A 26,843-nucleotide genomic window follows, 5' to 3' on the forward strand; every position below is an offset into this window, starting at 1 on the left:
ATAAGTTTTGGATCAAATTAAACCTAGTAATTCATGCTAGCAAGGTTTGATACAGTAAGCTAGTTTTGCTTAAAGTAACCCTCTTGTATTTCTGTGTGTTTTATAATTGTTATTGCAACTTTCAGTTTGCAAACTGTAGCTTTATCCAACTTAATTCTCAGCTCATTGGTTTATTGACGTACGGCCGCAGAACTGAACTATCGGCCGTGTTTCAATTCAGTCAGTACTGATACACAGTCAGAGATCAAATCAGAATTAAAGAATACACAGATTGATTAAAAATTCCACGTGATCGACCAAATTCTTAACAACCATTAATCGATCATTGATTAATTAGTCCCATCCCTACTGGAGGCTTTAAGTTTCATAAGATGCCACCTACCCTTCCCCTCATCCAAATGACACAAATACATCAAACATTGAACTGCCAATTCTGTCAAACGCATCATGTTCAACTTCACCAAACCACAGACCGTATGGGTTGTCACATTAAATCTAAGAACACTTGTGTTGATTGGCTGTTGGCAAAACCATACAAATACTTGTTTTCTTATCTAGATATGGGTTTATAAAGGTTCAAATTCAAATCGTTTGACTGAAGAAGTTTCAATACTACTTGACACTTGTTTATTGCATTCGATACCTTAAAGGTTCTGATACCCAGCGCTGGTCTTCAGTGCTGTTATAACATTTAGCCCTGAAAAGCCTCTTATCCACTTATTTAACAAACTTTTAAATTAAACAGAATATACATTAGCTGCATGGTTAACTCTGAATAGATTTTTGCCTGGAGTGGAATGAAGAGGGCTTTGTTGTTGAGGTAGAGAAACATGCATAGCAATATTAGCAGTGCCTCTAAGCAGCTGACTATATTTGGGATCTCCTCAGGTGAAGAAGAAGATCCTTGAGGAGGAGATTCACTGTCCACCTGAGGCCTCCGTGCTGCTAGCCTCCTACGCCGTCCATGCCAAGGTTAGTGCTCCTGAAGATTTGAATCTGAGTTATTTTCAAGCAGTACATTCATTAATCCATCGATTCATGTGTGTGTTCTTTACTGGCTTATTTATTTTTCCTTTTCATGACTCTTTCTTCTCTTCCTCAAACATATTATATTTAATTAGCAGTCGGATGAGGTGCTAGCAGCTGTTATGTTTTAGTTTGTTTGTTTAGATCAGGGGTCTCAAACTCAAATTACCTGGGGGCCGCTGGAGGCAGTATCACAATGAACAAAAAAAGACACAAAATGACCAAAAAAAGACACAAAATTACTTAAAAAAAGACCCAAATGACAATAACAAATTTAATAACTTAAAAAAAGAAACAAAATGACCAAAAAAAGACAAAAGTATTTTAAAAAAATATACAAAATGACTTAAAAAAAAATACAAAATGACTGAAAAAACACTAAATTACTTAAAAAAGACAACAAATTACTAAAAAAATACACAAAATTTCAAAAAAAATACACAAAATTATTAGAAAAAGACACAAAATTACCAAAAAAAGACACAAAATTACTAAAAAAAGATACAAAATTACAAAAAAAAGACACAAAATTACTTTTTTTAAAAGACACAAAATTACCCAAAAAAGACATAGAATTACTAAAAAAGACACAAAATTACCAAAAAAAAGACACAAAATTACATTACATAACATTTCCACTTCTTCCGGTAACAACAACACGGCAGATAATAAATGCTCCGGTAGCAGCTGCCTTTCTTTTCGTTAACATCGTCATAGAGACAAGTGACACAAGCTAAAGGGACCTTCCACACACAACACGGTAAAGTGCCATTCATATAAAACTCACATTAAACTTTCATATCAAGGTGGGGGCCACAAAATACCGCCATGAGGGCCGCAATTGGCCCGCGAGTTTGAGACCCATGGTTTAGATTGTTTCACTGTTCTTTTTTTTGCATTGTGCAGCATTGCATTAGACACTTTATGAGCACCACACGCTGCATTACCCTGCATGAAAATGTGCTGCATAAAAATCTCTCTCTATTGATTTATTGGTTGAGGATCAAACAAGTTACCTGAACCCCATGGAAATCACTCCAGAGGAAAAAAAGCTCCCTTAATAAACCTCCAGCGATCTCAGCCGTTTTGGTTGAAGGATCCCATCTCTCTGAAATCCGCAAAGAAAAAGATAGGGAGAGTGAGGTGCAGCTTGCTGACAGGCGGACAGGGTCTAGTGAGACTGGAGCTCTACCTCAAAGGTTTGGCCAAGAGCCCTCTGAGACTCTGCTTTCCCATGCCAATTTAACAGGCATAGGTTAAAAGAGACGGTGTGGATAAAGAAGAATCAGCAAATGAGCTTGAGACTTGTGCTCCCTGCTGTCAGCGCCCTCGTTCTGGAAACAGCAAAAAATATGGGGCCACAATCTGTTTTCATTTAATCAGCAGTCCGCTTTGATTAGAGCCGGTGTGAGTAAATTGGTGTTGTAAAGGGGAGACAGGTACTTGTTTAGCGGTGCAGCTGCTGAGAGCTTTTTGGCAGACTTTCCCCTTCTCTTTCTCTCATCATGACTTGTTTTTTTTGCAGCACCACTGTGCAGCTCCATGAAGTCGAGTATATCACAGAGCGGGATCTACTTTGTTACCTTCGCTCGTCTTTAATCACGATTATGCCAGCCCGAAGATAGCAATAAGTGGGGAGTGAAGGCGTATTTCAAGACCGCATTAGTGTTTATAAGAAGATTTCTTTTAAAATAACGTGAATCATAGCTCCGCTCGGATACACACAGGATCCGTGTGTGTAATCAGTCTCCAGTTGGAGCAAAAAGTGGCGGATAATTCATAACACACGCAGTGAGAAGCCATAAAAGCTGCCATTACCTTGTGTGAGTTACAGCGTCTGTATGGATAAAGAGGATAATTTAAGTAAGGAATAGTGGAGGATTTGTGTGTGCACAAATGCTCTACCTGGCTTCTTTATAATTATTTCACACAGGCTCATAGAGCGGAATTACAAGATCTAAGTCGAGCAGGAAAAGTCATAATTATCGCTCAGTCGAAAATATATTATGCATGGTGTTAAGCCTACAATTTGTAAGCCTTCAGTATAGCAGGATTATGGAAACTATCACATACATTTTGTGCAGCAATGTACAGTCCATCTTAATTATTGTGCCCCCTAATGTATTGAGAAACTAAAGATGTTTGGTGTGGAAAAAAATTATTAGACCACCCTTGTTTTCTTCAGTTTCTTGTTTATTTTAACGCCTGGTACAACTAAAGGTACATTTGTTTGGACAAATATAATGATAAAAACAAAAATAGCTCATAAAAGTTTAATTTAAGAGCTGATATCTAGCCATTTAATAATAATAACCAAAATCATTATCAAGAAAACCATGGAAAATGGCGAGATATCGGCTCTTAAATTAAACTCTTAACCCTTAATAGGGCACTCATTGAAATACTTGCAAATTCCAAATTTCAACCCTAGAGAATATTGGAGGATATTACATACTGCCAGAATGTGGACTGTGGAATGTGTAAAAAAAAAAAAAAAAAGAGATTAAAGTGACAAATCTAGGAGAAAAGATTGCGCAGATTTATGAGATTTAAAGTGGTTCATCTGCGAGAAAAAAGTTGCTTTTTTTCCAAGTTTTTCTCGTAAATCTGCAACTTTTTTCGCGCAGATTTGCCACTTTAATCTAGTAAATTTGGCCTGGTTAACCATGATATTCTAATTTATTGAGATGCACCTGTAAACAAATCCCCAAGAGATGAGAAAACCCTTAGATACCCTAGAGAATATTGGAGGATATTACATACTGCCAGAATGTATAAAAAAAACATACGGACCTGGGGGAGGGGGGTAATATATTGAGAAAAAAGTTTACCAGATTAAAGTGGCGAATCTACGAGAAAAAATGTGCAGATTTATGAGATTTAAAGTGGGGAATTCGAGAAAAAAGTTGCTTTTCCCCCCACTTTTTTTCTCGTAAATCTGCAACTTTTTTCGGGCAGATTTGCTACTTTAAATCTCTTAAATCTGCAACTTTTTTCTTATAGACTTGCCACTTTAATCAAGTAAATTTGCCACTTTTTTCCTGTAAATCTGCGACTTTTTTCGCACAGATTTGCTACTTTAAATCTCTTAAATCTGCAACTTTTTTTCTTGTAGATTTTCCACTTTAATCTAGTAAATTTGGCCTGGTTAACCATGATATTCTAATTTATTGAGATGCACCTGTAAACAAACCCCCAAGAGATGAGAAAACCCTTACTTAATGTATAGAATGTTCTAAGTCACCAGAGCCGTACTTACAGCACTAACTTTCCTGTGTGTGTTTGTTTGTGTACGCTCTGTGAGCTAACGCTTCAGCCTCGGCGGGGCTGCAGAGGTTTCAGTGCCTGCTGCTTTGTATTCTGAGTGGGTTGCAGTGCTTCAAGGAGGTGTTGACAGGGAATTTCAAGAAACAGCTTCTCTGGGAAAAATGCAGAGGGAGTCACTCTGGCATGGAGGTTGAGTAGGGAGCGAGGTCGGCTCCCCTCAGCCACAACGCCACTGAGGGAGTGGAGACGCGTGTCTGGTCGAGTGAGCAGGGACACGACAAGCTAATAGGAATAAATGACACTGGTGGGAATCACTGTGTTTTACAGGCGGCTTCAGCAAGACTCATACCTAAAATAAATGTTTGAAAATTGAACGAGGAAGCCTTTTGACTACAGCAGGGGTCTCAAATTCAAATTACCTGGGGGCCGCTGGAGGCAGTACCAAAATGACCAAAAAAAGACACAAAATTACTAAAAAAAGACACAAAATTACTAAAAAAAGACACAAAATGACACAAAAAAGACACAAAATGACAGAAAAAAAATGGAATTACTTAAAAAAGACACAAAATGACCAAAAAAAGACACAGAATTACCAAAAAAAGACACAAAATTATTTAAAAAAGACACAAAATGACCCCAAAAAGACACAAGATTACAAAAAAAAGACACAAAATTACTATAAAAAGACACAAAATGACCAAAAAAGACACAAAATGACAGAAAAAAAACTAAAATACTTTAAAAAGAGACAAAATGACCAAAAAAAGACACAGAATTGCCATAAAAAGACACAAAATAATTTAAAAAAGACACCAAATGACCCAAAAAGACACAAAATAATTTAAAAACGACACCAAATGACCCAAAAAGACACAAAATGACCAAAAAAATACACAAAATTATTAAATAAGACACAAACTTTTTACAATAAGACACAAAATTACCAAAAAAGACACAAAATTACCAAAAAAGACACACAATTACTACAAAAAAGACACAAAATTACCAAAAAAGATGCAGAATTATTTAGAAAAGACACAAAAATACCAAAAAAAGACACAGAATTACCAAAAAAGACACAAAATTATTAAAAAAAGACACAAAATTATTTAAAAAAGACACAAAATTACCAATAAAAGACACAAAATTACCAAAATAAGTAATTAAAGGGACCTTCTACACACAACATGGTAAAGTGTCATTCATATAAAACTCACATTAAACTTTCATATCAAGATGAGGTCCACAAAATATTGTCACGAGGGCCGCAATTGGCCCGCGGGCCATGAGTTTGAGACTCATGGACTACAGTATGTTTACTTTGTAGCTCGATTCCAATCTGTTTCTTTTCTTCCACCTCACAGCATGTGAAACAAATATGATATATAAGATAGATTTTTCCAATCTGTGCAAACAGCAATCAGAGTTGTGCTTTTCAGTTTCGACTCTCCACACAATATGATATTTAATACTCATGGAATTTGTCGGCTTTGCCTTGAGATTATGTAAATCCTGCTTCACTCTTCTGATTCTATTGACATCATATTGATGCCCACCACAGCTCGCTGAGCCAGCGTTACCATAAGGGACAATAAATACATTTGGACACAGAGATGGAAAGAAAATGATATAGCCAATATTGAAATGTCAATATTTTTTCGTCTTGTTATCTTGTCTTTTTGTCTTGTACATGAATATGTACAGAAAATATAAATATTAACAGGTACGACAGTGCTAAGCTAAATACTGATGCCATCACAATGCTATCATTGTCATTTTAAACAGGTATAATGTTCACCGTGTTCATCATCTTAGCATATTAACATACTAACATAAGTACAGTACGGCTGGTGAGACTGTCAATAGTTTTGCAAGTATGTTGGCATGTATCAAACGTTTTGCACAATTGGAAAAATTGACAAGAGATGGCAGTATATGCAATTAACCCTTTATCGGGTGAAGAACCGTATTTGGTAATATTTCGAGAAAAAAGTTGCAAATTTACTAGATTAAAGTGGCAAATCTACAAGAAAAAAAAGTTGCAGATTTAAGAGATTTAAAGTGGCAAATCTGCATGAAAAAAGTCACAGATTTACGAGAAAAAAAGTGTCTCGCAGATTCACCACTTTAAATCTCATAAATCTGCGCATTTTTTTCTCGTAGATTTGCCACTTTAATCTAGTAAATTTATTTCTGAAAATATTATCGCCCTCCCCCGGGTCCGTATGTTTTTTTTTTTTTTTACACATTCTGGCTGTATGTAATATCCTCCAATATTCTCTAGGGTAGAAATTTGGAATCTGTAAGTATTTCAATGAGTGCTCTATTAAGGGTTAAGCAAAAATGATTACAAGTCACCCTGAGGGATACAGGTTCATCTAAATGAATTAGAATATCATAGAAAAGTTTATTTTTGTCAGTAATTCAATTCAAAAAGTGGAAATAACACATTATATAGATCCATTACACACAGAATGAAAGATTTCATGTTTTAATTCATTTAATTTATTCTAATTATAATGATGATGGCTTACATTTAATGAAGACCTTAAAATTCAGTGTCTCAAAAAAATTGATTACAAAAGTTTGTTTAATATGGAAATGTTTGCCTCTGAAAAGTATGTCCATCTATATCAGGGGTGGGCAATAAATCTTCCCACATGAGATACTGTAAAGGTTGCTGAGGGCCGGACTAATACTCTGAACTAAATTCTGCTCGATATGAATTTCATTGCTTTATAAAATGCAGTAAATTATATGGTTTTAGAGCTGTTAGTGGTAAGAATATATGTTATGAAAAGACTATGTTAATGTGGAGTTAGTCAAATATAGCAGTAAAAAAATGTAAAAAACAATTTATTTTAAACACAACATACATTCAAACCACAAAAACAATATAGAGCATGTATGTTATGCAGTAAACAAAGTTACCCTGTGCAAAAAGCAAAGTGTTTTTAACAAGATGAATATGTGCATGTGGGTATGCATGCACGCACATACGTAAATCACCTTCAAAATAAAAGCACTGTGGTTGTATCGATTTCTACTACTACTGGAAATGGACTTTTCCATCATATTCTAATGTATTGAGATGCACCTGTAAATGCGTGTACCAAAATTCTTGGCAAATCCATCCAATATTTATAATAATATCTGCTAACATGGCTAAAAACATCATATTCGAACAGCATTTGCAAACTGAACCCTGGAACCCTGCACAGTTAACAGGAAAGCATTAGTTTTGGTTCATAGTCATCTGTGGAAGTAGCCTAACCAATACTAGCAAGAATTGCTCATCATTAGTCCAAATGTACTCCATGCCTAGAGATGGGAAGCCTGTAATTGTCACTATTGTACTGTTAATGGATTTTCTTCAAAGTGACTGGACTGTGTGAGTAGTTTTCTACATTTAGAAATGTGCTCTGTTGAACAGAATATATCCATTAGTCAGTGGTCGCTGCGTTGCCACTGGTGATAATTGTTGAGTGAAAGTATTGGCACACAGGTTTCCTTTGAGAATCGATTGTTGCTGCTAGTTTGGGGTTGTTTGAAATAATTGGAAGAAATGTGTGTAATCAGAAAGCTTCTGAGAGCGCTGTCACCGTCGTGGTGCCTGAGCTGAAGCCAGACTGGTGCCATAATACCTCCATAACTCTATATATCATCAATTATGTAGCAGTTACAAACAAACAGGTGAAGAACCGGGGGGAGTAGAAGCTGCGAGGATGGGAAACTTAAGGGGAAGGATCTAATTAAATGGCCCTCGGCTGCTCCACTCTGTTAGCCACTGCACTGCAGTTCCTGGATTTCCAGTCTGTGTGTTGAGCTTATTAAATTCAGGTCTGTAAAGCACTGTTTCAGACTGAAGTGCAGAAAAATAAAAACCAATTACGCCTCATGATAAAAGTAGCTCTATAAACAAAATGGAATAGCATGAAGAATGAGATGATTGACAAATGCAGTCAAAAGCATCTAAATTATTGTGTAATAATTTAAATTGCATTTGTAATTCCTTGTCGTTGTTTAAGCACTTAACCCTCTGGAGTCACCAAAAGCAGCAAAGCATGACTTCTTCATGAGACTAGAAAACAAAGCAGCGTGGAGCCCTACTGTATATTTATTTACCTCTAAAGTTCTGGCTGTAAACTCCATGAGGCCAGTTTCAGACACAAAATTACTAAAAACAAAATACTAAATTACTAAAAACACAAAATGACCAAAAAAAGGCTAAAGAAGATACAAAATGACCAAAAAAGACACAAAAAAGACAAAAAATGATCACAAAAAGACACAAGATGACTAAAAAAAAAAAAGACACAAAATAACTAAAAAAAAGACACAAAAATTACTAAAAAAAAAGACATAAAAGGAGCAAAAAAAGACACAACAAAAGACACAAAAAGAAGACACAAAAAGACAAAATGACTTACAAAGACACAAAATGACTAAAAAAAAGACACAAAATGACTAAAAAAAAGACATAAAATGACCATAAAATGACACAAAATGACTAAAAAAGACTCAAAATTACTAAAAAAGACACAAAATGACTAAAAAAGACTCAAAATCACTAAAAAAAGACACAAAATTACTAAAAAAGACACAACAAAAGACTCAAAATGACAAAAAAAGACACAAAATGACTCAAAAAATACGCAAAATGACCAAAAAAAGACACAAAATAACTAAAAAAGACACAACAAAAGACACAAAAAGACCAAAAAAGACTCAAAATGACCAAAATTGGATGGATTGGATGACAGGATCACACACAATCACATGATCACATTTATGTTGGTTTTTCTTTGTTTCTTTTTGGTTCAAAATGTTGATCCAGTAAGTCAGAATAAAAAATCTGTTATTATTAGGTCATATTGGTGAAAAAAAATATACCAACATGGCATTTAAACATTTTTAAGGCAGGATGAAAAGGAGTTAAAAATAGACTAAATAGCCCCAGACTCCATAGAGTTAATGGTGTTTGTCTTCCAAACACAATGTCATGTCACATCAAAATAAGTGGTTTTAGTTTCAGTCCCTTGTGTTTTTTTTCTGAGAGAATTTCTTTGTTGTGTGTTTGTGCTCCTTCAGGTAACTGGCCAACTGAAGGTGACAGCAGTGATATTTTGAGTGCAATTACAATGACACTTGAGCAGCAGCAGAAGGGTTTTCAGTGCTAATGTCACATTTCGGTGTGGTGGATCTAGTCTTTTCGAGAATACCTATTTTCTACAAAGACACAACCAAAAAGTTCAGTAGTCATAGAGAAAGAGAGAGAAACCCACGAGAAGAGGATAAAGTACCACTTTTTAGTGTCAGCCCCTCAAAGTCAAAGACAAAATCTTCTGCTAAAAGTCATTATTTTAAAAAGTTCAACAATCACTAACTTTAGCACTCTAACTCTTGAATTGAGCACTTTTCAAGGGCGCCCTTAAAGTATTTTTCAGAATGATTCACTAAAAAAAAAGTAATTTTCTTGCTTAGGGTGTCATGAATCTCACACGTGCAGCATGAGGCTAAATGTGTTGAAGTTAGACTTCATAATAATACTTATTACATCTGACGGCCTGATTTTGACACAAATTTGCCGCTTGAATACCCCGGTGCTCTAACAGCGCAGTGGAAAAATGCAAAAAAGTTATAAATAGGGCCGGGACTCAATTAAAAAAATTAATCTAATTAATTAGAGGCTTTGTAATTAATTAATCGAAATTAATCGAATTTTAATCGCATATAAATATTTGACCTGAGAACAGTGAGAAGTAATTTTTTTCACATGGATTTTTAGTATACCATTGAATAATGACTTAATACATAAGCTTAAGCAACAAAAATATTGTTATCAATATTAAGATTGCCTAGCTCACTGAAACAAAATAACGGTAGCACTTTATATTAATATATTCAACATTAATCAGTTGCTTATTAGGAAATTAGTATGATCAAGATGTCACTTTAGTATGGGGAACATATGCTAAGTAACAAAGACTAAATTTAGAGTTATTAGGACTCTATTAACACTTGTGGTTTTGTGTTTTGTTATGTAAACGCATATTAATTGAGTGTTATTAAGGAAGAATAACTATTGTTGTACTAGCACTTTATAAAGTCCATACAAAGCAAAGGATATTGATATGTAATATATATATATATATATATGGATATATCGGTATATTTTTTTAGGAGTAAAAAAATTCCATATCATGATATTGGCAACATTCCTACTTCTTGACGTAGCGGCAAAAGGGTTTCCATTAATTACCTAGACTGTGGCGGCTCCAGAGTCTCATGTGCTGCGCTAATGTCACATTTCAAGTTACTGAAAGTAAATTTACCCTATTTATAATATAAGTAATATAATTAAGTTATTTTTCGTTGTGTTGCTGTTGCTCAGCAGAGTGTCAAAATAAGATCCCTTAAATAAAACATGCTAGAATCCTTATTCTCCTTTACAATAATACATTTATATATGCAATCATTAAGCTCAGTGTATATGATGGAATAGTGGCATCGCAAAAATACCCTGAAATATTCTGATATTGCTTTAGGGCCATATCGCCCAGCCCTAATATTGACAATGTAACTCATATACAACAACTTCCTTACTTACCACTCATAAGAAATAATTCTGAGGTTATTGAGGGAAAACTCTTAGTTAATGACTTACTGGTTGTATAATAAAGCCATGCAGAATAAGGCATTAATAACTACTTAATAATGATTAATTAAGAGCCAATATGTTACTAATTTCCTAATAAGCAACTAATTAATGTTGAATATATGTACCTTAATATGAAGTGTTACCAAAATAACAATATTCACAGTACAAATTAAAATTAAAATATTACAAGAAACATGCACAGAGCTTACAGCAATGCACATGTATAGGTAAGTTAACCTAGTTGCATAAATCTACAGTCATAGCCCACTTTTTAAACAGTGGCTACATGTATAATTCATGCCCCTCCACCGGGATTACAGGAGGAAATTCCCCGTCGCCACTCAGTCATGCCTAATCTATCCACATCTCTCCTTAAACATGCATGATAAAACGTATATATCCCGGCTCCGTGATGATAAGTGATCAGTCTCAGGTCTGTGTGAGATATCTCTAATGGCATCATTTACATCGTCTCCCAACAACGGGGCCAATGTGTGAGCGGTGCACATTAATGACCTGACGGCAGACCAGCCTCCATTCATTCTGCAGGAAAGGCTTTTCTTACAGGCGCTGTAGTTTCATCTTATGAACAGCTCCCAGGAGAGGCATAGTCTGGCCTGTTATTAGAGGGAAGGTGGATAGCGGCCATTAGTTTGAAGTGATTTTAATCCTTTGGCACTTGTGCTCTATATTACAGTACGGAGACTACGACCCCGGTGTTCACAAACCGGGTTTCTTGGCTGATGAGGAACTGCTTCCAAAGAGGGTGAGTGACAGCGGGGTTTCCTTATTGTCATTGACGAGTGCAGACATTTGTGTTAATATCTAGGCCAGTGATTCCCAACAGGGGGGGCCCGACCCCCCCAAGGGGGGCGCCAAAGATCCACGGGGGGGTCGCGAAGCCCTCTTGATTTTAAGGGATGTAATAAATCTAATGTGTTAAATATAGATGAGTCAGCATTTAATTCATTAGTGGGACAAAAACAACTAAATAAGGGCTTCATTAAACGTTTATTCATTTATTTAAATAGAAAAATCACTATAGAAAAGCTGAAAATAAAGGCTATATCGCGAGAATAAGAAAAATGTGTAACATCCCTCCTGCAGTATACACAGGTAACCTCACCTAGCGTCGCGTTACTCGCGCGAGTAGTTGAATTTACTCGCGTCACTCGCGCGAGTAAATAACTCGCGAATTTTCGCCCAAGAGACTATTTAGCGCCAAATAATTCCCTCCATTTCATTCTGTCATCAACCATGACAAGCATAGCGTCCCTGTACCTGCTCTGGAAGTCCGAGATACGTCGGAAAACACGCCGTCGTGTCTGGGTGAGTGACATCATCCGGAGGTGCACTCAGCACGGAGAGAGGACCGCAGAGTACTTCCACGTTTTTCCTGTCCCTCCTGCCGACCCACTCCTCCTTCCTGCCTCTTTTCTCCTCTCTCTCATGTATGTATCTCGGACACTGTCGTCCAGAATCTCAATGCTGATAGGCTGTCCCGACACAGCGTCGCGCGAATATTTCGCCAAAGTTGAATTTATTGAACTCACGCGAATTCGCGTTGTTTCATTTGCGCCGCGACATTCGCGTCAATCGCGGCATTCGCGTTGCGCGATACCCGCGATTCGCGCCACCGGCAAAAATTCGCGTCTATTCGCGTGTTTGCATTGACTTTGTATGTAATCTTGTCGCGCGAAATATTCGCTACACGTCCGATCTGAACGCACCGTAACAGTAACCTCACCTAGCGGTAACCTCATCTAGCGGTATCCTCGCCTTGTGGTAACCTCTCCTATCGGTAACCTCTCCTAGCGGTAACCTCACCTAACAACAGAAACACAGAGCTAATGGAAAAATGGCAAAGCGTTAGCGAGACGAAAATTCTGAATATCTCAAAAAGAAAAAGAGAGGGTACCGTGAAAGTTACATTGAGTTCGGCTTCATAGAAGCAATGGACAATGGGGGGGTCGCCAAAGTTTACAATGGTAAAAATGTGGGTCCCTCAAGAAAAAGGTTGGGAACCACTGATCTAAGCCAATACCTGCATTATGATCCAGTATACACTACAGTCATGGAAAAAATTATTAGAACACCCTTTTTCTTCAATTTCTTGTCCATTTTAATGCCTGGTACAACTAAAAGTACATTTGTTTGGACCAATATAATGATAACAACAGAAATAGCTCATAAGAGTTTAATCTAAGAGCTGATATCTAGACATTTTTCATGGTTTTCTTGATAATAACCAAAATCATTATCAAGAAAACCATGGAAAATGGCTTTTTTTCCATGACGTTTTTTTTAGTTTAGTTTATTATTAACATCCCCATTAGCTGCAGCTAATGTGGGGTCCCACACTATCAAATATACAGTTGAAAACACAAAAACATAAACAAAATTAACATAATGATTTTGGTTATTATCAAGAAAACCATGAAAAATGTCTAGATGGAAAAACCATGGAAAATGGCTTTTTTTCCATGACGGATTGTTTAGTTTAATTTAATTTAGTTTATTATGAAGATCCCCATTAGCTGCAGCAAAGCCACAGCTATTCTTCCTGGGGTCCAACAGTATCAAATATACAGTTGAAAACACAAAAAAACATAAACAACAAAAATTAAAAACTAAAAAAAACAAATAACAAGTGAGCGATTTGCTTCACCTAACAAAACAAAAACAGAGTGAGCGTTTACACTTCTTAACTGTGCTTCATTCATTATTCATTATATTAATTATTCACATACTAACCCATATTACACACATTTCTACATATTATATATGTATACATCATGACACAATCTACTAACACATAATGCATATCATATTGTATATACATTCATTCTACAGCATATACATTTGGTATACGGGATGTATCCTGCATGCATTCATGTATATTTTATCACGTCTCTCCCTGTTTTCAGGTGATTAACTTGTACCAGATGACTGCAGAAATGTGGGAGGAGAGGATCACAGCGTGTTATGCAGAGCACAGGGGCAGGACGAGGTAAAAACTACCGCAATGAACTTAACACTGTGGAGTTCCACAGTCATCAGCAAATTTTCAATTTTAAGTTCACACAGTGTGTGCTTAAAAGTTGGTTCCACATGAAATGTTTTATGCAAAGTCCATTTTGGCAGCGAGATGCAAAGAGACTCACATAAAAGTTGTTTCTGTAGGGAAGTTTTCTTAAAAGGAGAAAAGATGAATCCACGGCGTGAACTTTTATTGTTGACCAAGAAAATGCACCAAATGGCACAGCTTTTACCACGGCCCAGAACTCATCAATTCAGTTTAATTACATGTATTTTAACACGAGGGACAATTCATGTAGCTATTTTTCAAAGGAGAATCATTTAGTGAGGAGCAAATGTATCATAGTGAAAAGTACTATGAAATTATGTTCCTCTAATTGCTCTCATAAATCTAAAATGACACTAGAATGGAAATTGCGTGTTCTGTTGCACCACTAAGCTGAACTAAGTTGACAACTGACAGGGTAAAGTGTGAGGGATGTGGAGTCTTAAAGCCCCCGTGGGTGGGCAGTTTTGGTGCTGGAAAGTGAGTTCTAAGAGGCGGCAAACCCGAACTGCAGCGCTTGGAAAAGTGATAATTGACTCACTGTCGCTGATCAATAACCCTTTCAACCCCAGCAGAGAGAGGAGAGTTGGTGGTCACACCTTCCGCATCCTAATTGTTAAGTAAGTGGTGCAGTGTAGTGGGGGCACAGGAGGGGGGGTCACCAGCTGGGAATCCTGAAAAGATATCAGAGTTTTGGTAACAACTCTAAACAATGTTTTTCCCCTTTTGAGAAACTTTTCTTTGAGGGTTTTTTTTTTCAGTCAGTCCTCTGCTTTGGTCCAAACAGAAATATCTCAACAACTATTGGATGGCTTGTTATGACATTTGGTACATACACTAGTGATTCCTAGAAGTTATGTTTGTGATCACTTCACTTTTTCTCTCCCACCAACACCAGGTTCACATTTGTGATTTAGAATGAATTGAGATTGAGATTGAGATTAAACTTTATTGTCATCGAACTGAGTAACAAGTACTAGGACAACGAAATGACCATCAACCCGTCCGTACATATACATAAACATACATACAATATGACAAAGGGGAAACAGAAACAATTGATACCATTTTGTCATGAGTTTTTGGAGGGATTGTCAGGAATTCAAGCCCCAGCAAGATGAATTGCAATAGTTTTGGTGATCTTTTTTACATTTTTTATCATCAGGTCTTATTATTTACATGGTCGCCCATACGTATTTTTTCTCTTTCCATGAAATTATTGTGACAATGTAATTTATCCTTGACAGATAAAGTGTATATCTTCTCAAAACTGTATTAATCAATCTCTTCCAAACATATCACAATGAAAATGAAACCACAGTAAACAGAGGATTGTGTCTGAAAACAAAATTATTCCAATTTTATGGGCGATCGTGTATTCGTCCAGTACACTGTTTTATAAAACTAATGACACTCCCATCAGTACAGTAGTCATGGTAAACTTTAGACCTGCTAAACATCAGAATTTAAGCTGTGCCAAACTACCGCCTCACAGATCCACTACTGTCGCTGTGGACTCTTAAGGTGCGTTTCCACTTTAGTCTCCCTCGCCGAAACGCCCCTAATTTGAATGTGAGCCGCCCCTAGCAGCCATTTCAACGGCCGTTTTTTGGCCCTGTCGAAGAGCAAATTAATTGAACAAAAAGTTCTCAAAAGGTAACTAAATGGAAGGAGAATAAGGACACTTTTTGTGACCACAAAGCACTAAGATTTAGAATCCACTTACAAGCAGCCCCCCATGCAGTTAAAAGGTTTATTTCATCTTTATTTTGGCCCATATTCCCTTCAAACGATTTTTAAACTGATGTCAGCAGCACAGTATCAAAGTAACTGACTTACTTGCCGTATTTTTCTTAGAGCACTCCTCTAACGCCGCAACATTAATCAAGCATTACCATTTAAATTTCTTCTGACCCACTCCAAAGTCAGAATGTACTCGGTGTCCAACCTAGTTAGGGTTTGTTTACTTTGCAAAATGCTATCTTGCCTGTTTAAACTTTGATGAAGCTTAAATCATCAATTTCCCACCACCCATATCAAACAGCAAGTTATTAAAAAGTTTCGGCGGAAGCGTGCCCTGATTTTTTTCTCAACCATCAAAGTATGCTAATGCTAATTTTTGCTGAGTTGACCCTGAAATCACAACAGAGAACCAGGCTGCAGAAGGGAGAGGAAGAAAAGAGTCTGATGAATCTCTATCACAGCATTTAGAGTCTTGGAGGCATCAGAATAAGTCTTATTTCCCATCAAGCATGACCTCTAAAGCCTGTTAGCGAATTATAGTTGTGTTTTGTGTCAGTACTGTGCTTATGTGTTCACCCCTTTTTGCGAGAGCTGTGTGGCAGAGTTTTTATAGATCACACAACACGACAGATGCTACACACAAAAGCAGAGGAAACAAGGTCTGATCTCCTTTTTCTCTCCACTTCTGCACCTCCTCTCCTCTCCTCTCCTCCCACCCTTCCCTCCCTCTCTTCTCCATTCTCTTGGATCCCTCTCCATCTCTTTTCTCTCTCTGTCTGTCTTTGAACCAGGGATGAAGCTGAGATGGAGTATTTAAAAATAGCTCAGGACCTGGACATGTATGGCGTCAATTACTTTCTAATCAGGGTGAGCCAATGCTGCTTTTCTATGTCTTTACAAAGTAAGCCAATATGAGAGATTAGGAGGCGTGTCATTTTAACTGTGGTGTTATGAAATGAAGTGAGGGGGGAATAGCAGTTTGGCTCGCTTGCTCTAAATTGTCCCTTAGTTTAATATATCAATAAAATCCTGAGCATTTATAACCCTTTGATGCACAATATGGGTCTAAAATGACCCTCATTCATTCCCCATGTTGTTTAATGCAGCTGTGTGTTTCTGTGCTTTTGATATCAACTTATTTTATGATTGAATATTCCAAGTATTCTTTAAATGTCTTGTTTTTGGTAACAACTGATCATTATTTCCATTTTGCCTCTCATACTTTATGAAGAAAAAAAGTTGTGTGTTATTACATAGCTAACTACTTGGCTAAGTAGCTTGCTAAGCTAACTACTTAGCCAAGAAGTTAGCTAATTGGTTAGCTTAGCAAGCGTCTTAGCAAAATACTTAGCCAAGTAGTTAGCTAATTGGTTAGCTTAGCAAGCTACTTAGCAAAAAACTTAACCAAGTAGTTAGCTAATTGGTTAGCTTAGCAAGCTTCTTCGCTAAATACTTAGCCAAGTAGTTAACTAAGTAGTTAGCTTAGCAAGCTACTTAGCTAAAAAAAATGGATATGGGTCATTTTCGACCAATGTTGTGCATTAGACGATTAGTGACACAAAAAGGGATTTTATTCAAAAATGAATAAATGAAAACATAAAAAAATTAGGATGTATGATGATCAAAAACAAACAAATTGAGGAAAACCTGGAATACTGAATGATGAAAATAATTTATTGCAAAGATATACAACATAAAAACAGCATGTTGCAGACCCATGTTGTGCATCAAAGGGTTAAACAAATGTGTGTATGTTTTGGGGTAAATAATGACTCCTGCACTGGATTTTTTCGAGGTGAGTTACAAGGAAAACAAACCTCTAACAAACAGAATTTCACTTGACGTGGCTCCAGCCTTGATCAGTGCATTCTCTAAAAGGCCAAGACATTTTAAAATACCACCAGCAAGTCAGCCTCAGCTTAAGTAATTCACTGTAGCATTACTTTTCAAGTAAACAAGCCCAGAGTGCACATACACCCCGCACACTGGCATTGTTCAGCTCAACTCTAGCAAATAGTTTTGGCAAGCAGAGCCACCACAATGACACCTCTGTCAATTTCAAGTGTAAATGAAAGTTGGCTGCAAGAATGGTCCCACAAAAGCTCGCTAGTGTCCCCAAACAGACGGGTAGAAGAAAAAGCTTTGTTTACTTTGCTGTATGTGCTTTAGAATAAAAAGGGAACAGATCTTCTGCTGGGAGTGGACGCTCTGGGTCTGCACATCTACGAGCCGGACAACAGGCTGACACCCAAGTGCTCTTTCCCGTGGAATGAGATCCGCAACATCTCCTACAGCGACAAAGAGGTGGGCAATCTGATGCTAGAGATTGGTGGTAATAAAGGGTTTTTATTGGTTTTATTGGTCTGAAAAACCAACAGTGTGTTCATTATCTTCTTGTTTTTACATATGAATAGATTTTATCTTTTTTATCGTTCATGTCCTTTTCTTTTGTAATTCAACTTTTTATTTTGTTTTTATGTAAAAAATAAAATACAGTCATGGAAATGTATTTTATTAGACCACCCTTCTTCAACTTCTTGTCCATTTTAATGCCTGGTACAACTAAAGGTACATTAGTTTGGACAAATATAATGATAACAACAAAAATAGCTCGTTAAATTTAAGAGCTGATGTCTAGACATTTTCCATGTCTTTCTTGATAATGATTTTGTTATTATCACAGTGCAGCAATTTGTCCCTAGATTGATCACAAAAAAGAAAATAAGAAAATACAAAACCAGAATAGAATAAGATTGAACAGCATATTTGCCTCATTACAACACATTCACAATACCAGAGGCAAAAGAGTGCCATTGCCATCCAGCCATTGCCTAAATTCTGGACACACACACACACACACACACACACTTTGAGGTTAAAGGGCATAGGTTGCTGTATTAAATACTTGAAAAGGAATGCTTGTTGTAGGTGTGCTCCTTGTATATTATATAGTATCATAACATTACTAGTATTAATTGTTATAAATCTCTGAAGAATCTCATCATAGTGTACACACACCGGCAGTAACAGATAGATTATACACCTGACAGATGTGTGTTTTTCTTTTGTGGTTTGATCAAAAATTTCTTATTCTTGTCTCTGCAATGTTTAGTTTACCATCAAACCTCTGGACAAGAAAACCAACGTTTTCAAGTTCAACTCTTCACGGCAGAGAGTCAACAAGTTGGTGAGTTGGGCTGAGATGGTAGAAGTTCATAGTATCTCATCGTAAAGGTGACAAAAAATACTGGAAGTACAGTCGTTGGGGTGTACCAAGCATTTTGACATATCATTGTAAATACATCAGCACCCATTCTTGGTTTTGTGTTTCTCTTGTGCAGATCCTTCAGCTGTGTATAGGAAACCATGACCTGTTTATGCGTCGGCGGCGGGTCGACTCGATCGAAGTACAGCAAATGAAGTCTCAGGCCCGAGAGGAGCGGGCCAGGAAACAGGTACAAGAGGAGATGGGGGTCAAACTTGAATCAATCCAAATGTTGTTCAGATTTTAACCAAAAAATCAGTTAAAGGAAATGCAAATGAATGCATATTTCCATCCTCTACTGGCATAAGTTGATCATGACAGTTGCTGGTGCTACTTCTGCACTACTGCGCCATTAAACCATTAAAAAAGAACAGGGCAATAATGCAATTATTGCAATATTTTGACTTTTTAGCAAATTTATAGCATTTTCACTCTGGTACAAGAGGAGATGGGGGTCAAACTTGTCAATAGACAGGTTTCAATCCAAATCTTGTTCAGATTTTAAGCAAGAAAGTAGTTAAAGAAAATGCAAATGAATGCATATTTCCATCCTCTGCTGGTATAAGTTGATGAGAACAGTCACTGGTGCTATTTCCGTACTACTGTGCCATTAAACCATTAAAAAAGAAGAGGGCAATTATGTAATTATTGCAATATTTTGACTTTTTAGCAAATTTCCAGCATTTCCACTCAGGTTCTTTCTACTCAAAGTGAATGCTCCTGTAAAACAGGTGGATAGAAACCCACTTAGTGACACACAATATAATCTCTCCCACTCTTATGTTGTTTTTACACCTAACCAGTACGTATCTTTGATGTGCTGTTTGCAATTGTTCACATCTGCGTTCCTGGTCATACATGAATGGGAACGCAAGCTCTGAAAACAATCAAAGGCACGGCTTTGTTAATACATAAAAGGCACTTTTAAAACTATTTATTTACAACAAAACAGTGTCTTTCTGTTCTCTCTTCTCTAGCGTTGATGTGTCCATCAGGTGTTTTTTCTCCTCTTGGATCCAAATTTGCACTTTTAAGTTCGGTGTGTTTTTTGTCCGTTTTCCATCTTTTGTTTGTTCTGTTTATTCCTCTGTCCACATTGCCACTCATTGTTTCCATCATGTCCTGTGTTCTTTATCCGCTCTCCACCTGTCTGTTGTTCAGGTAGAGAGGCAGCGTCTGCAGAGGGAGAAGCAGCTGCGCGAGGAGGCCGAGAGAGCCAGGGACGAGCTGGAGAGGAGACTGATTCAGCTGCAGGATGAGGCTCACATGGCCAACGACGCATTGGTGAGATTTAATTGGTTAGCTTAATCCAAAAATCCACCCGTTTGTTGGCTTTTTCACATACACACCAAGTTTCTGACAAAAATGTTTTGTCTCACACCCACTTCACTTAACTTCCTGCCACTGTTTTTCCTGTTTTTCATGTCATTTTTCCCCTTTTATTGTCTCTCACCGTCACCTCCATCAATCTTCCTCGCCCTTCTGAATTCATGCACGTCTCTTCCTCCGCCACTCTCGTTCCCCTCTTTAACTCTCATATGCACTGATTTTCATATGGACTTTATTACTGTGCAATATTTCTTCTTTTTTAAATATACTATAACTGGCAATGTGCAAGAATTTGTACAATAAATTGTCCTTCAACGTGCAATATATTTATGAACACTAAATAGCATCATATCTGCTTCTGGCAAATTGAATTGAAGACTGTGCACCTTACCTCCCTTTCTTATCTATGTTTTACATTATATCTTATATATTTTTTCTTTACATTTACTTGCCTAAGTATGTGACTGTTTATGTTTATATTGTATATTTCTATATTTTATATGTATTTTATTTATCATCGCACTGACAATAAAGGCATTCTATTTATCTCTACGTGTATTTTCTTTTCTCACTCCATTTCTCTTTCTTTGCTCCATTTCCCTATTTCTCCTCTCCCGTTGTAAACTTTTCTTTCCCCCCTTTTCTCCCTTCTTGTGTTTGTCCTTCCTCCTCCTCCTCCTCTCTGCTCCTTCTCCAGCTGCGTTCGGAGCAGACGGCAGACCTGCTGGCTGAAAAGGCCCAGATCGCGGAGGAGGAGGCTAAGCTGCTGGCCCAGAAAGCTGCCGAGGCCGAGACAGAGATGCAACGCATCAAAGTGACTGCCATCCGTGGCCAGGAGGAGCGGCGGCTCATGGAGCAGAAGATGCTGGAGGCAGAGATGCTGGCCCTCAAGATGGCCGAGGAATCGGAAAGGAGGTGAGAAGTGGCTGTGAGGAGGAACTGTAGAGAATACAGCCATTCATGCTGCACTGAATATGACTCTGGTCCAGCTTTGGCCACAGTGTGGCTTTGTCAACACTGTCTCTTTCATAAACAAATTCTCTTTCTTTGTATCCATTACACACACACACACACATGCAAGACATGTATGCAGATCCACTGTTTCCCCTACAATTTTTTTCAGCAGCAGTGCTGCTGTGTCTGTGGCCATGAGCAGTGTTGCCAACTCCTCAGTAAGGAAAGTAACTATTGGCTGTCCAAAAAGTTGCTAGAAGTCGCTAAATGACATCATCACCTAATTTGCATAATTTACCATGTGCATGTTCTTGTAATGGACGCTGTTGGAGAGAGGAATAACGTTCTAAATATGTTTAGAACTGCAAGTGCCCTGTGTTCTGTCACAATTTCAACCCTCCTCCTTAATCCGGCCTCGGGACTAAAGGCTTAAGTGACCCAAAAGAGACTCACTGTAAACCAGCCAGCAGCGACTTCGCGCATACGCAATTTGCAGACTGGATGCTAAGGGGTTAACATCCCCTCCGGCTCTGTGACTGCAGCTGGGAGAGACTGCTGCAGGAGGAATGTGCCACTTTGACTCATTCTTACGTAACAACGAGTCTCAGAAAGTTTCCAGTAACACCAGAAAAAGTCGCTAGATTTGTTGTTAGTCGCTTTTTTGAAAAATAGTAGCTAGGGGGGTCTGAAAAGTTGCTAAATCTAGTGACAAAGTCGCTAAGTTAGCAACACTGCTGCTCACTGCCCTAAGGAGCTATGCTGTTACGTTGACGTTACGTTACCTGCGCTACTCGCTATATAGAACATGTATAAGCTTGAATTTTACCTTTTCCCTTTTTTTTTAAAGATTAGTTTTTATTAACAAAGAAAAAACTCTTACAGTATGGTTATGGTGTACAGTAAGCATCTCCAGTTTGTCACATTGGAAGTCGTATTTTACAAAAGGAGCATAGACAAATACATAACTTTACAGACACACCATACAAGGATAGTGATTTTTTTTTTTTTTTTTTAAACAAGGAAGAATAAAATGAAAAAAAAAAATTGAACGTTACCTTTTATGTGATGTCTTAAGAGGGTCCGACAGGATTTGATGCGCTCCTTGATGACTCAAAACAAGTCGAAAATAACTTTGTGTGTTGTTGTGCTCAATGAATTATGCTGAATGAATGTAGGGGGAAACACTGAGATCTTTAAATCACTTCATCTTACTAACTTTCAAAGACTTATTCCCCCTTTATGTTTAATACAAACATCCCAAACTAAGAAAGCTGTCTTTCAGGAACAAAACACACTTTTTTTTAAACAACCTCCTCAACTCAGGAGCCTCCCAAATGTTATTGAGTCACTATGCTGTTGAATGTCAAGGTGCACAAACTCAACACTGCATTTCAGTTTACTCAGCATTACAGAAGTGAGTCGATACGCCGCGGGCACAGAGCCAGGTAACGCAGCTGCATTTAAATTGCTCGATCAAAGAACTTCTAACTTGTTTAAAATCATTTAATTTTAAAGCCTTTGTTCTTACACTGCAGCAGGTAATCATGCAGTAACAGCCACACTGCTGCACACGGAGGGAAAAGGGAGAAAGCTTTTGTTCGGCAGCTCCCAGGTCTGAGGTGCAGCAGTTAATTTGTGCTAGTTAATTGTTTGCAGTAACATCGATTGATGGTGGGAGTCCCTATCAAACGGCCTGTTTTACTACACACTGGAGATACACGGTGCTGGAAGTGACTTTTTGATCTGTTTTATCTGTGCTTTAAAAAGCAATTTTGTCATTTTCTGCCACATCCTATAGTGGTTTAAATCAAGTACGTATAAGATCTGCTGTGAAGTTTTTTTTTTTATTCCTTTGGAGGTCAGATGGATAAGGAGACGATTTGATGAGTGATCCTTGATCAGCACTCTGCACAGCCTGATAGATGCCAATCCACTGTAGCAAAGAACTTAAGTCGTTTTTATAATAAAACAGTATACATAGATACTAAGAATATCACTTCACAGCCCGTACTTCACAATTTATTAGGCAATCATTTCAAATGGGCACCATTAACCACTTGCCAGTAACTGCAATTTCTGGATGAGCACTTTCTGCACCAGAGAAATTTAAACCTGTGGCACTCAACATGTAAATGACTATGTCCACTCAAACCCTCGAGGCACATCGCTCCCCCACACCAACCAGGAACTGCTGAGTGTTCAGGAACACAATCAAAAGAAATGTAATCACCTGCATATAACATTCTTACATCTCTGTGTGCAAACTCGATGGTGAAATAATGGAGTCAGAAATGATTGTCTGCCCGGGTGACTCATTGATCACCCGGGTAATAACAAAGTGACATTCCTGGTTGGTCGAGCACCGACGTACCTGATTATGCAAGATAATTTCGGATTCAATTTAGATAATTCTGCCTCCTTTGAAGGATTGGGAGGTGAATTAAAGTATTAACTGCATCTGTCTGTCTGCTTCTCCCTCAGGGCCAAGGAGGCTGATCAGCTGAAGCAGGACCTGCAGGAAGCCAGGGAGTCGGAGCGCAGGGCCAAGCACAAGCTGCTGGAGGTTACCAGCAGGGCTGTCTATGCGGTAAGAGACATAGAACTGATATACCGTATTTCCTCGATTTAAAGCCGGGCCTCATTTAGTAACCGGGTGTAAAAACAATTTTTGGTAAATAACAGGGGTGTGACGATACTCTCAGCTCATGAGACGAGACGAGATTTTAAGAAAACTATAATGACAAAATATATGACTGGACCAACAGACTTTTATTTAACTGAGTTACACATGCATTTTGAAATGTTTTATAACTCTTTACATGCATGATGTAGGCATGAGCTTTTAATAAAATTCCACAAATTGAAACTAAAACTAAAATTTATAAATTTTAAAGTAAGATAAATAAAAAAATAAAATCCCCCAGAGGGATCAATGAGACCCCGGAGGTTTGTAATCGCTGTTTGGACCGTGATCCGTGATCACAAACACGACGGAGAGACGCCACTGTGGCCGCCGTCGCTAACTGCACAACATCAGCAGCTGATCAAAACAAAGCAGCATGGCTAATTATCATAAACATAGCGATCTTGAATTAACCGTCATTGCTAACTGTGCACAGAGTGTCCGGTGCTTGTTGTAAACAAACAGAGATCGCTAAGTGAACACCTCCTGCAGCAGCAGCACATACACACTGTACTGCTGCAGAGCTAACTGTTAGCCTGTTAGCAATTTGCAGACTCCGGCTCTGCAGCTGGGAGAGACTGCTGCAGGAGGACTGTGACTCTTAGATTCGTTCTTACTCTTCTTAACGAGCCTCTGCGACATCATTCTGGCTGCTTGCTGCTTCCCCTCCTTCTCCTCTCTTCTTCTTTTCATTTTACTGCCCCCACAGGTCACAAATAGAAGTTTGATAACTCACAAATCTCACGAGACTGATTTTTAATCTTGCGAGATCTCGTGGAACGAGATCTCGTCACACCCCTAGTAAATAAAAGCCGGCCTCTTTTATAAGCCGGGTGTCTTACTGGTGTTATGTCAAAGTCTGTTCCCCCGTCGATATGTGTCCCCCTTACCTTAACCTGCACCAACCTGACCCCTGACCCCAACCAGTCCTCCTTTAAGTTGTTAAGTTGTTAACATGACCCCAAGTTTACCTTAACCCCAAACAGTTCTCTCTACAAGGCCTAACCTTAAACTTAAATCCTAACTTCAACCGCGAAGGTAATGCTATGGAGAACACCATTCAGTAGTTTAGACATTCTAAATCCTGCTTAAAATGAACATTCAGCGTGCTGTTCATTGTTTGTTTACATCCCAGTACTTCCAATATGGCCGACATCCGGGTAACTGGCTATAATGCACTGTGTAAAACACTCTAAAAAGTGCCGGTCAGAGCTGCTCTGATTTTATTTTTTTAATAAAAGCCTCTTTCAAATAATAGCCTGCCCCTATTAATAGCCAGGTCCCAAACAGATTTTTTATTAATAGAAGCCCCAGCTACTATTTGAGGAAATATGGTAGTTAAAGTACACAACCTGAGAGAAAACAAATGGGCTAAAGCTATGAATAAATAAGTCTATGCCAGCAAAAACATCAATGGGACTAATTGATTTAATTTGGGACAGCGTAAATAAATAGGGCTGCAACTTAATTGTGAATAAATCATTAAAATGCAGATCACAATTTCCTCAAGCACAAAGTGATTTCTTGTAAATGTCGTGTTGCGTCCAACCAACAGGCCACGATCCAAAAATGCTCAATTCACTGTTACATAAGAGCAAAAAAGCAGCAAAATCCTCACATTTAAAAACCTGGAAGCATTAAATGTTTGGCTTTTTTTTTTTTTGCTAAACTACCAATTTATTTTTATTTCAACAAAGTGATTAATCACTGGAGCTCTACATATTCAATGCAATTGAAATGGCTGAAAATTATTTTTTTCCCCATCCATAATCCAATAAAATGGATTCTTGTTCCATTATGTTAAAATAATCTTATTCATTTGACCAAGAATAAGTCATGCAAATTTATTGGAAGGACAAATTGAGCAATTTCAAGATGTCACTGTGGGTTCTGGTAAATTATCTTACTCGATAGTAAATCAAAAAATGAATCAGAGTTCGAGTCTTGCGTAAAACAATTAGGCACATTACACATATATTAAGCAGTAAATGGACACAATTCCCCATAGTGAACACATTTACATTCAGTACCACCCCACAGAAAAACACTGTGTACGTCCCTGTTGGGAGCATCAGCAGCACACTGTTGGTATGGAAATAACCATATACCTATAGCATGGCTGCTAATAGCACAAACATACGCTCACGCATTCACACATACACACATACACACACACATACAACTGTAGACCTGCAGAGCCACACTGAACAGGAGATACTTGCGTAAGAGCAGGCAGCACATAAGGCAGCCTACGCAAGAGCTTCCAACATGCTAAAAACCCACACACTGCACATTCAGCTGCTCACACACATGTACTCACACACACACACATATTCTTGTACTTCTATCTTTGTGAGGGCCCTCATTGGAACAGTGAATTCCCTGCTAAGGTTATAATAGTTTTGGATTTTTCATTAGTTTTAGTTTTAATTTTGTTGTGAATTTTTGTTTTCAAATCCAGTTAGTTTTAATTAGTTTTTAGAGTGAGTTTGCTAGTTTTAGTTTAGTATTTTTTTTTTTTAAATGCTTTAGTTTTAGTGTTAGTTTTTATTATTTTTAGTTTTTTGTAATGGGGTATTTGTTGGGTGCGAGATTAAAAGAGGTCACAGTAAATTTTGCCTTTATTTCCTTTGTCTTATCCATCTTCATTATGTATGAAAAAGGTTGACAAAGATGAAAATGAAGGACATTCTCAGTATAATTTTAGTTAGTTTTGTAACCACACACTACAGGTTCAGTTAATTATCATTATCATGTAACCTTTAACCCTTAAAACAAAGTCTGAAATCTCAAAAAGGCCTTTAAAGAAGTGAGGACCGGCCGAAAT

The 26,843-nt window shown here is 37.7% G+C and overlaps 1 protein-coding gene across 1 annotated transcript in view; it reads left to right on the forward strand.

The window, feature by feature from the left end:
- nf2a (NF2, moesin-ezrin-radixin like (MERLIN) tumor suppressor a) overlaps window positions 1–26,843 on the forward strand; it is a 48,892-nt gene that overhangs the window by 7,838 nt on the left and 14,211 nt on the right. The window contains exons 4-13 of the mRNA XM_059336921.1: window positions 889–972; window positions 11,655–11,723; window positions 13,885–13,967; window positions 16,577–16,652; window positions 17,955–18,089; window positions 18,898–18,972; window positions 19,127–19,240; window positions 20,212–20,334; window positions 21,077–21,294; window positions 23,815–23,920. Coding sequence (XP_059192904.1) covers window positions 889–972; window positions 11,655–11,723; window positions 13,885–13,967; window positions 16,577–16,652; window positions 17,955–18,089; window positions 18,898–18,972; window positions 19,127–19,240; window positions 20,212–20,334; window positions 21,077–21,294; window positions 23,815–23,920 — 1,083 coding nt within the window. The remainder of the gene's footprint in view (window positions 1–888; window positions 973–11,654; window positions 11,724–13,884; window positions 13,968–16,576; window positions 16,653–17,954; window positions 18,090–18,897; window positions 18,973–19,126; window positions 19,241–20,211; window positions 20,335–21,076; window positions 21,295–23,814; window positions 23,921–26,843) is intronic.

Source organism: Centropristis striata, chromosome 7, assembly GCF_030273125.1.
Source record: "Centropristis striata isolate RG_2023a ecotype Rhode Island chromosome 7, C.striata_1.0, whole genome shotgun sequence".
Classification (NCBI taxonomy): domain Eukaryota; kingdom Metazoa; phylum Chordata; class Actinopteri; order Perciformes; family Serranidae; genus Centropristis; species Centropristis striata.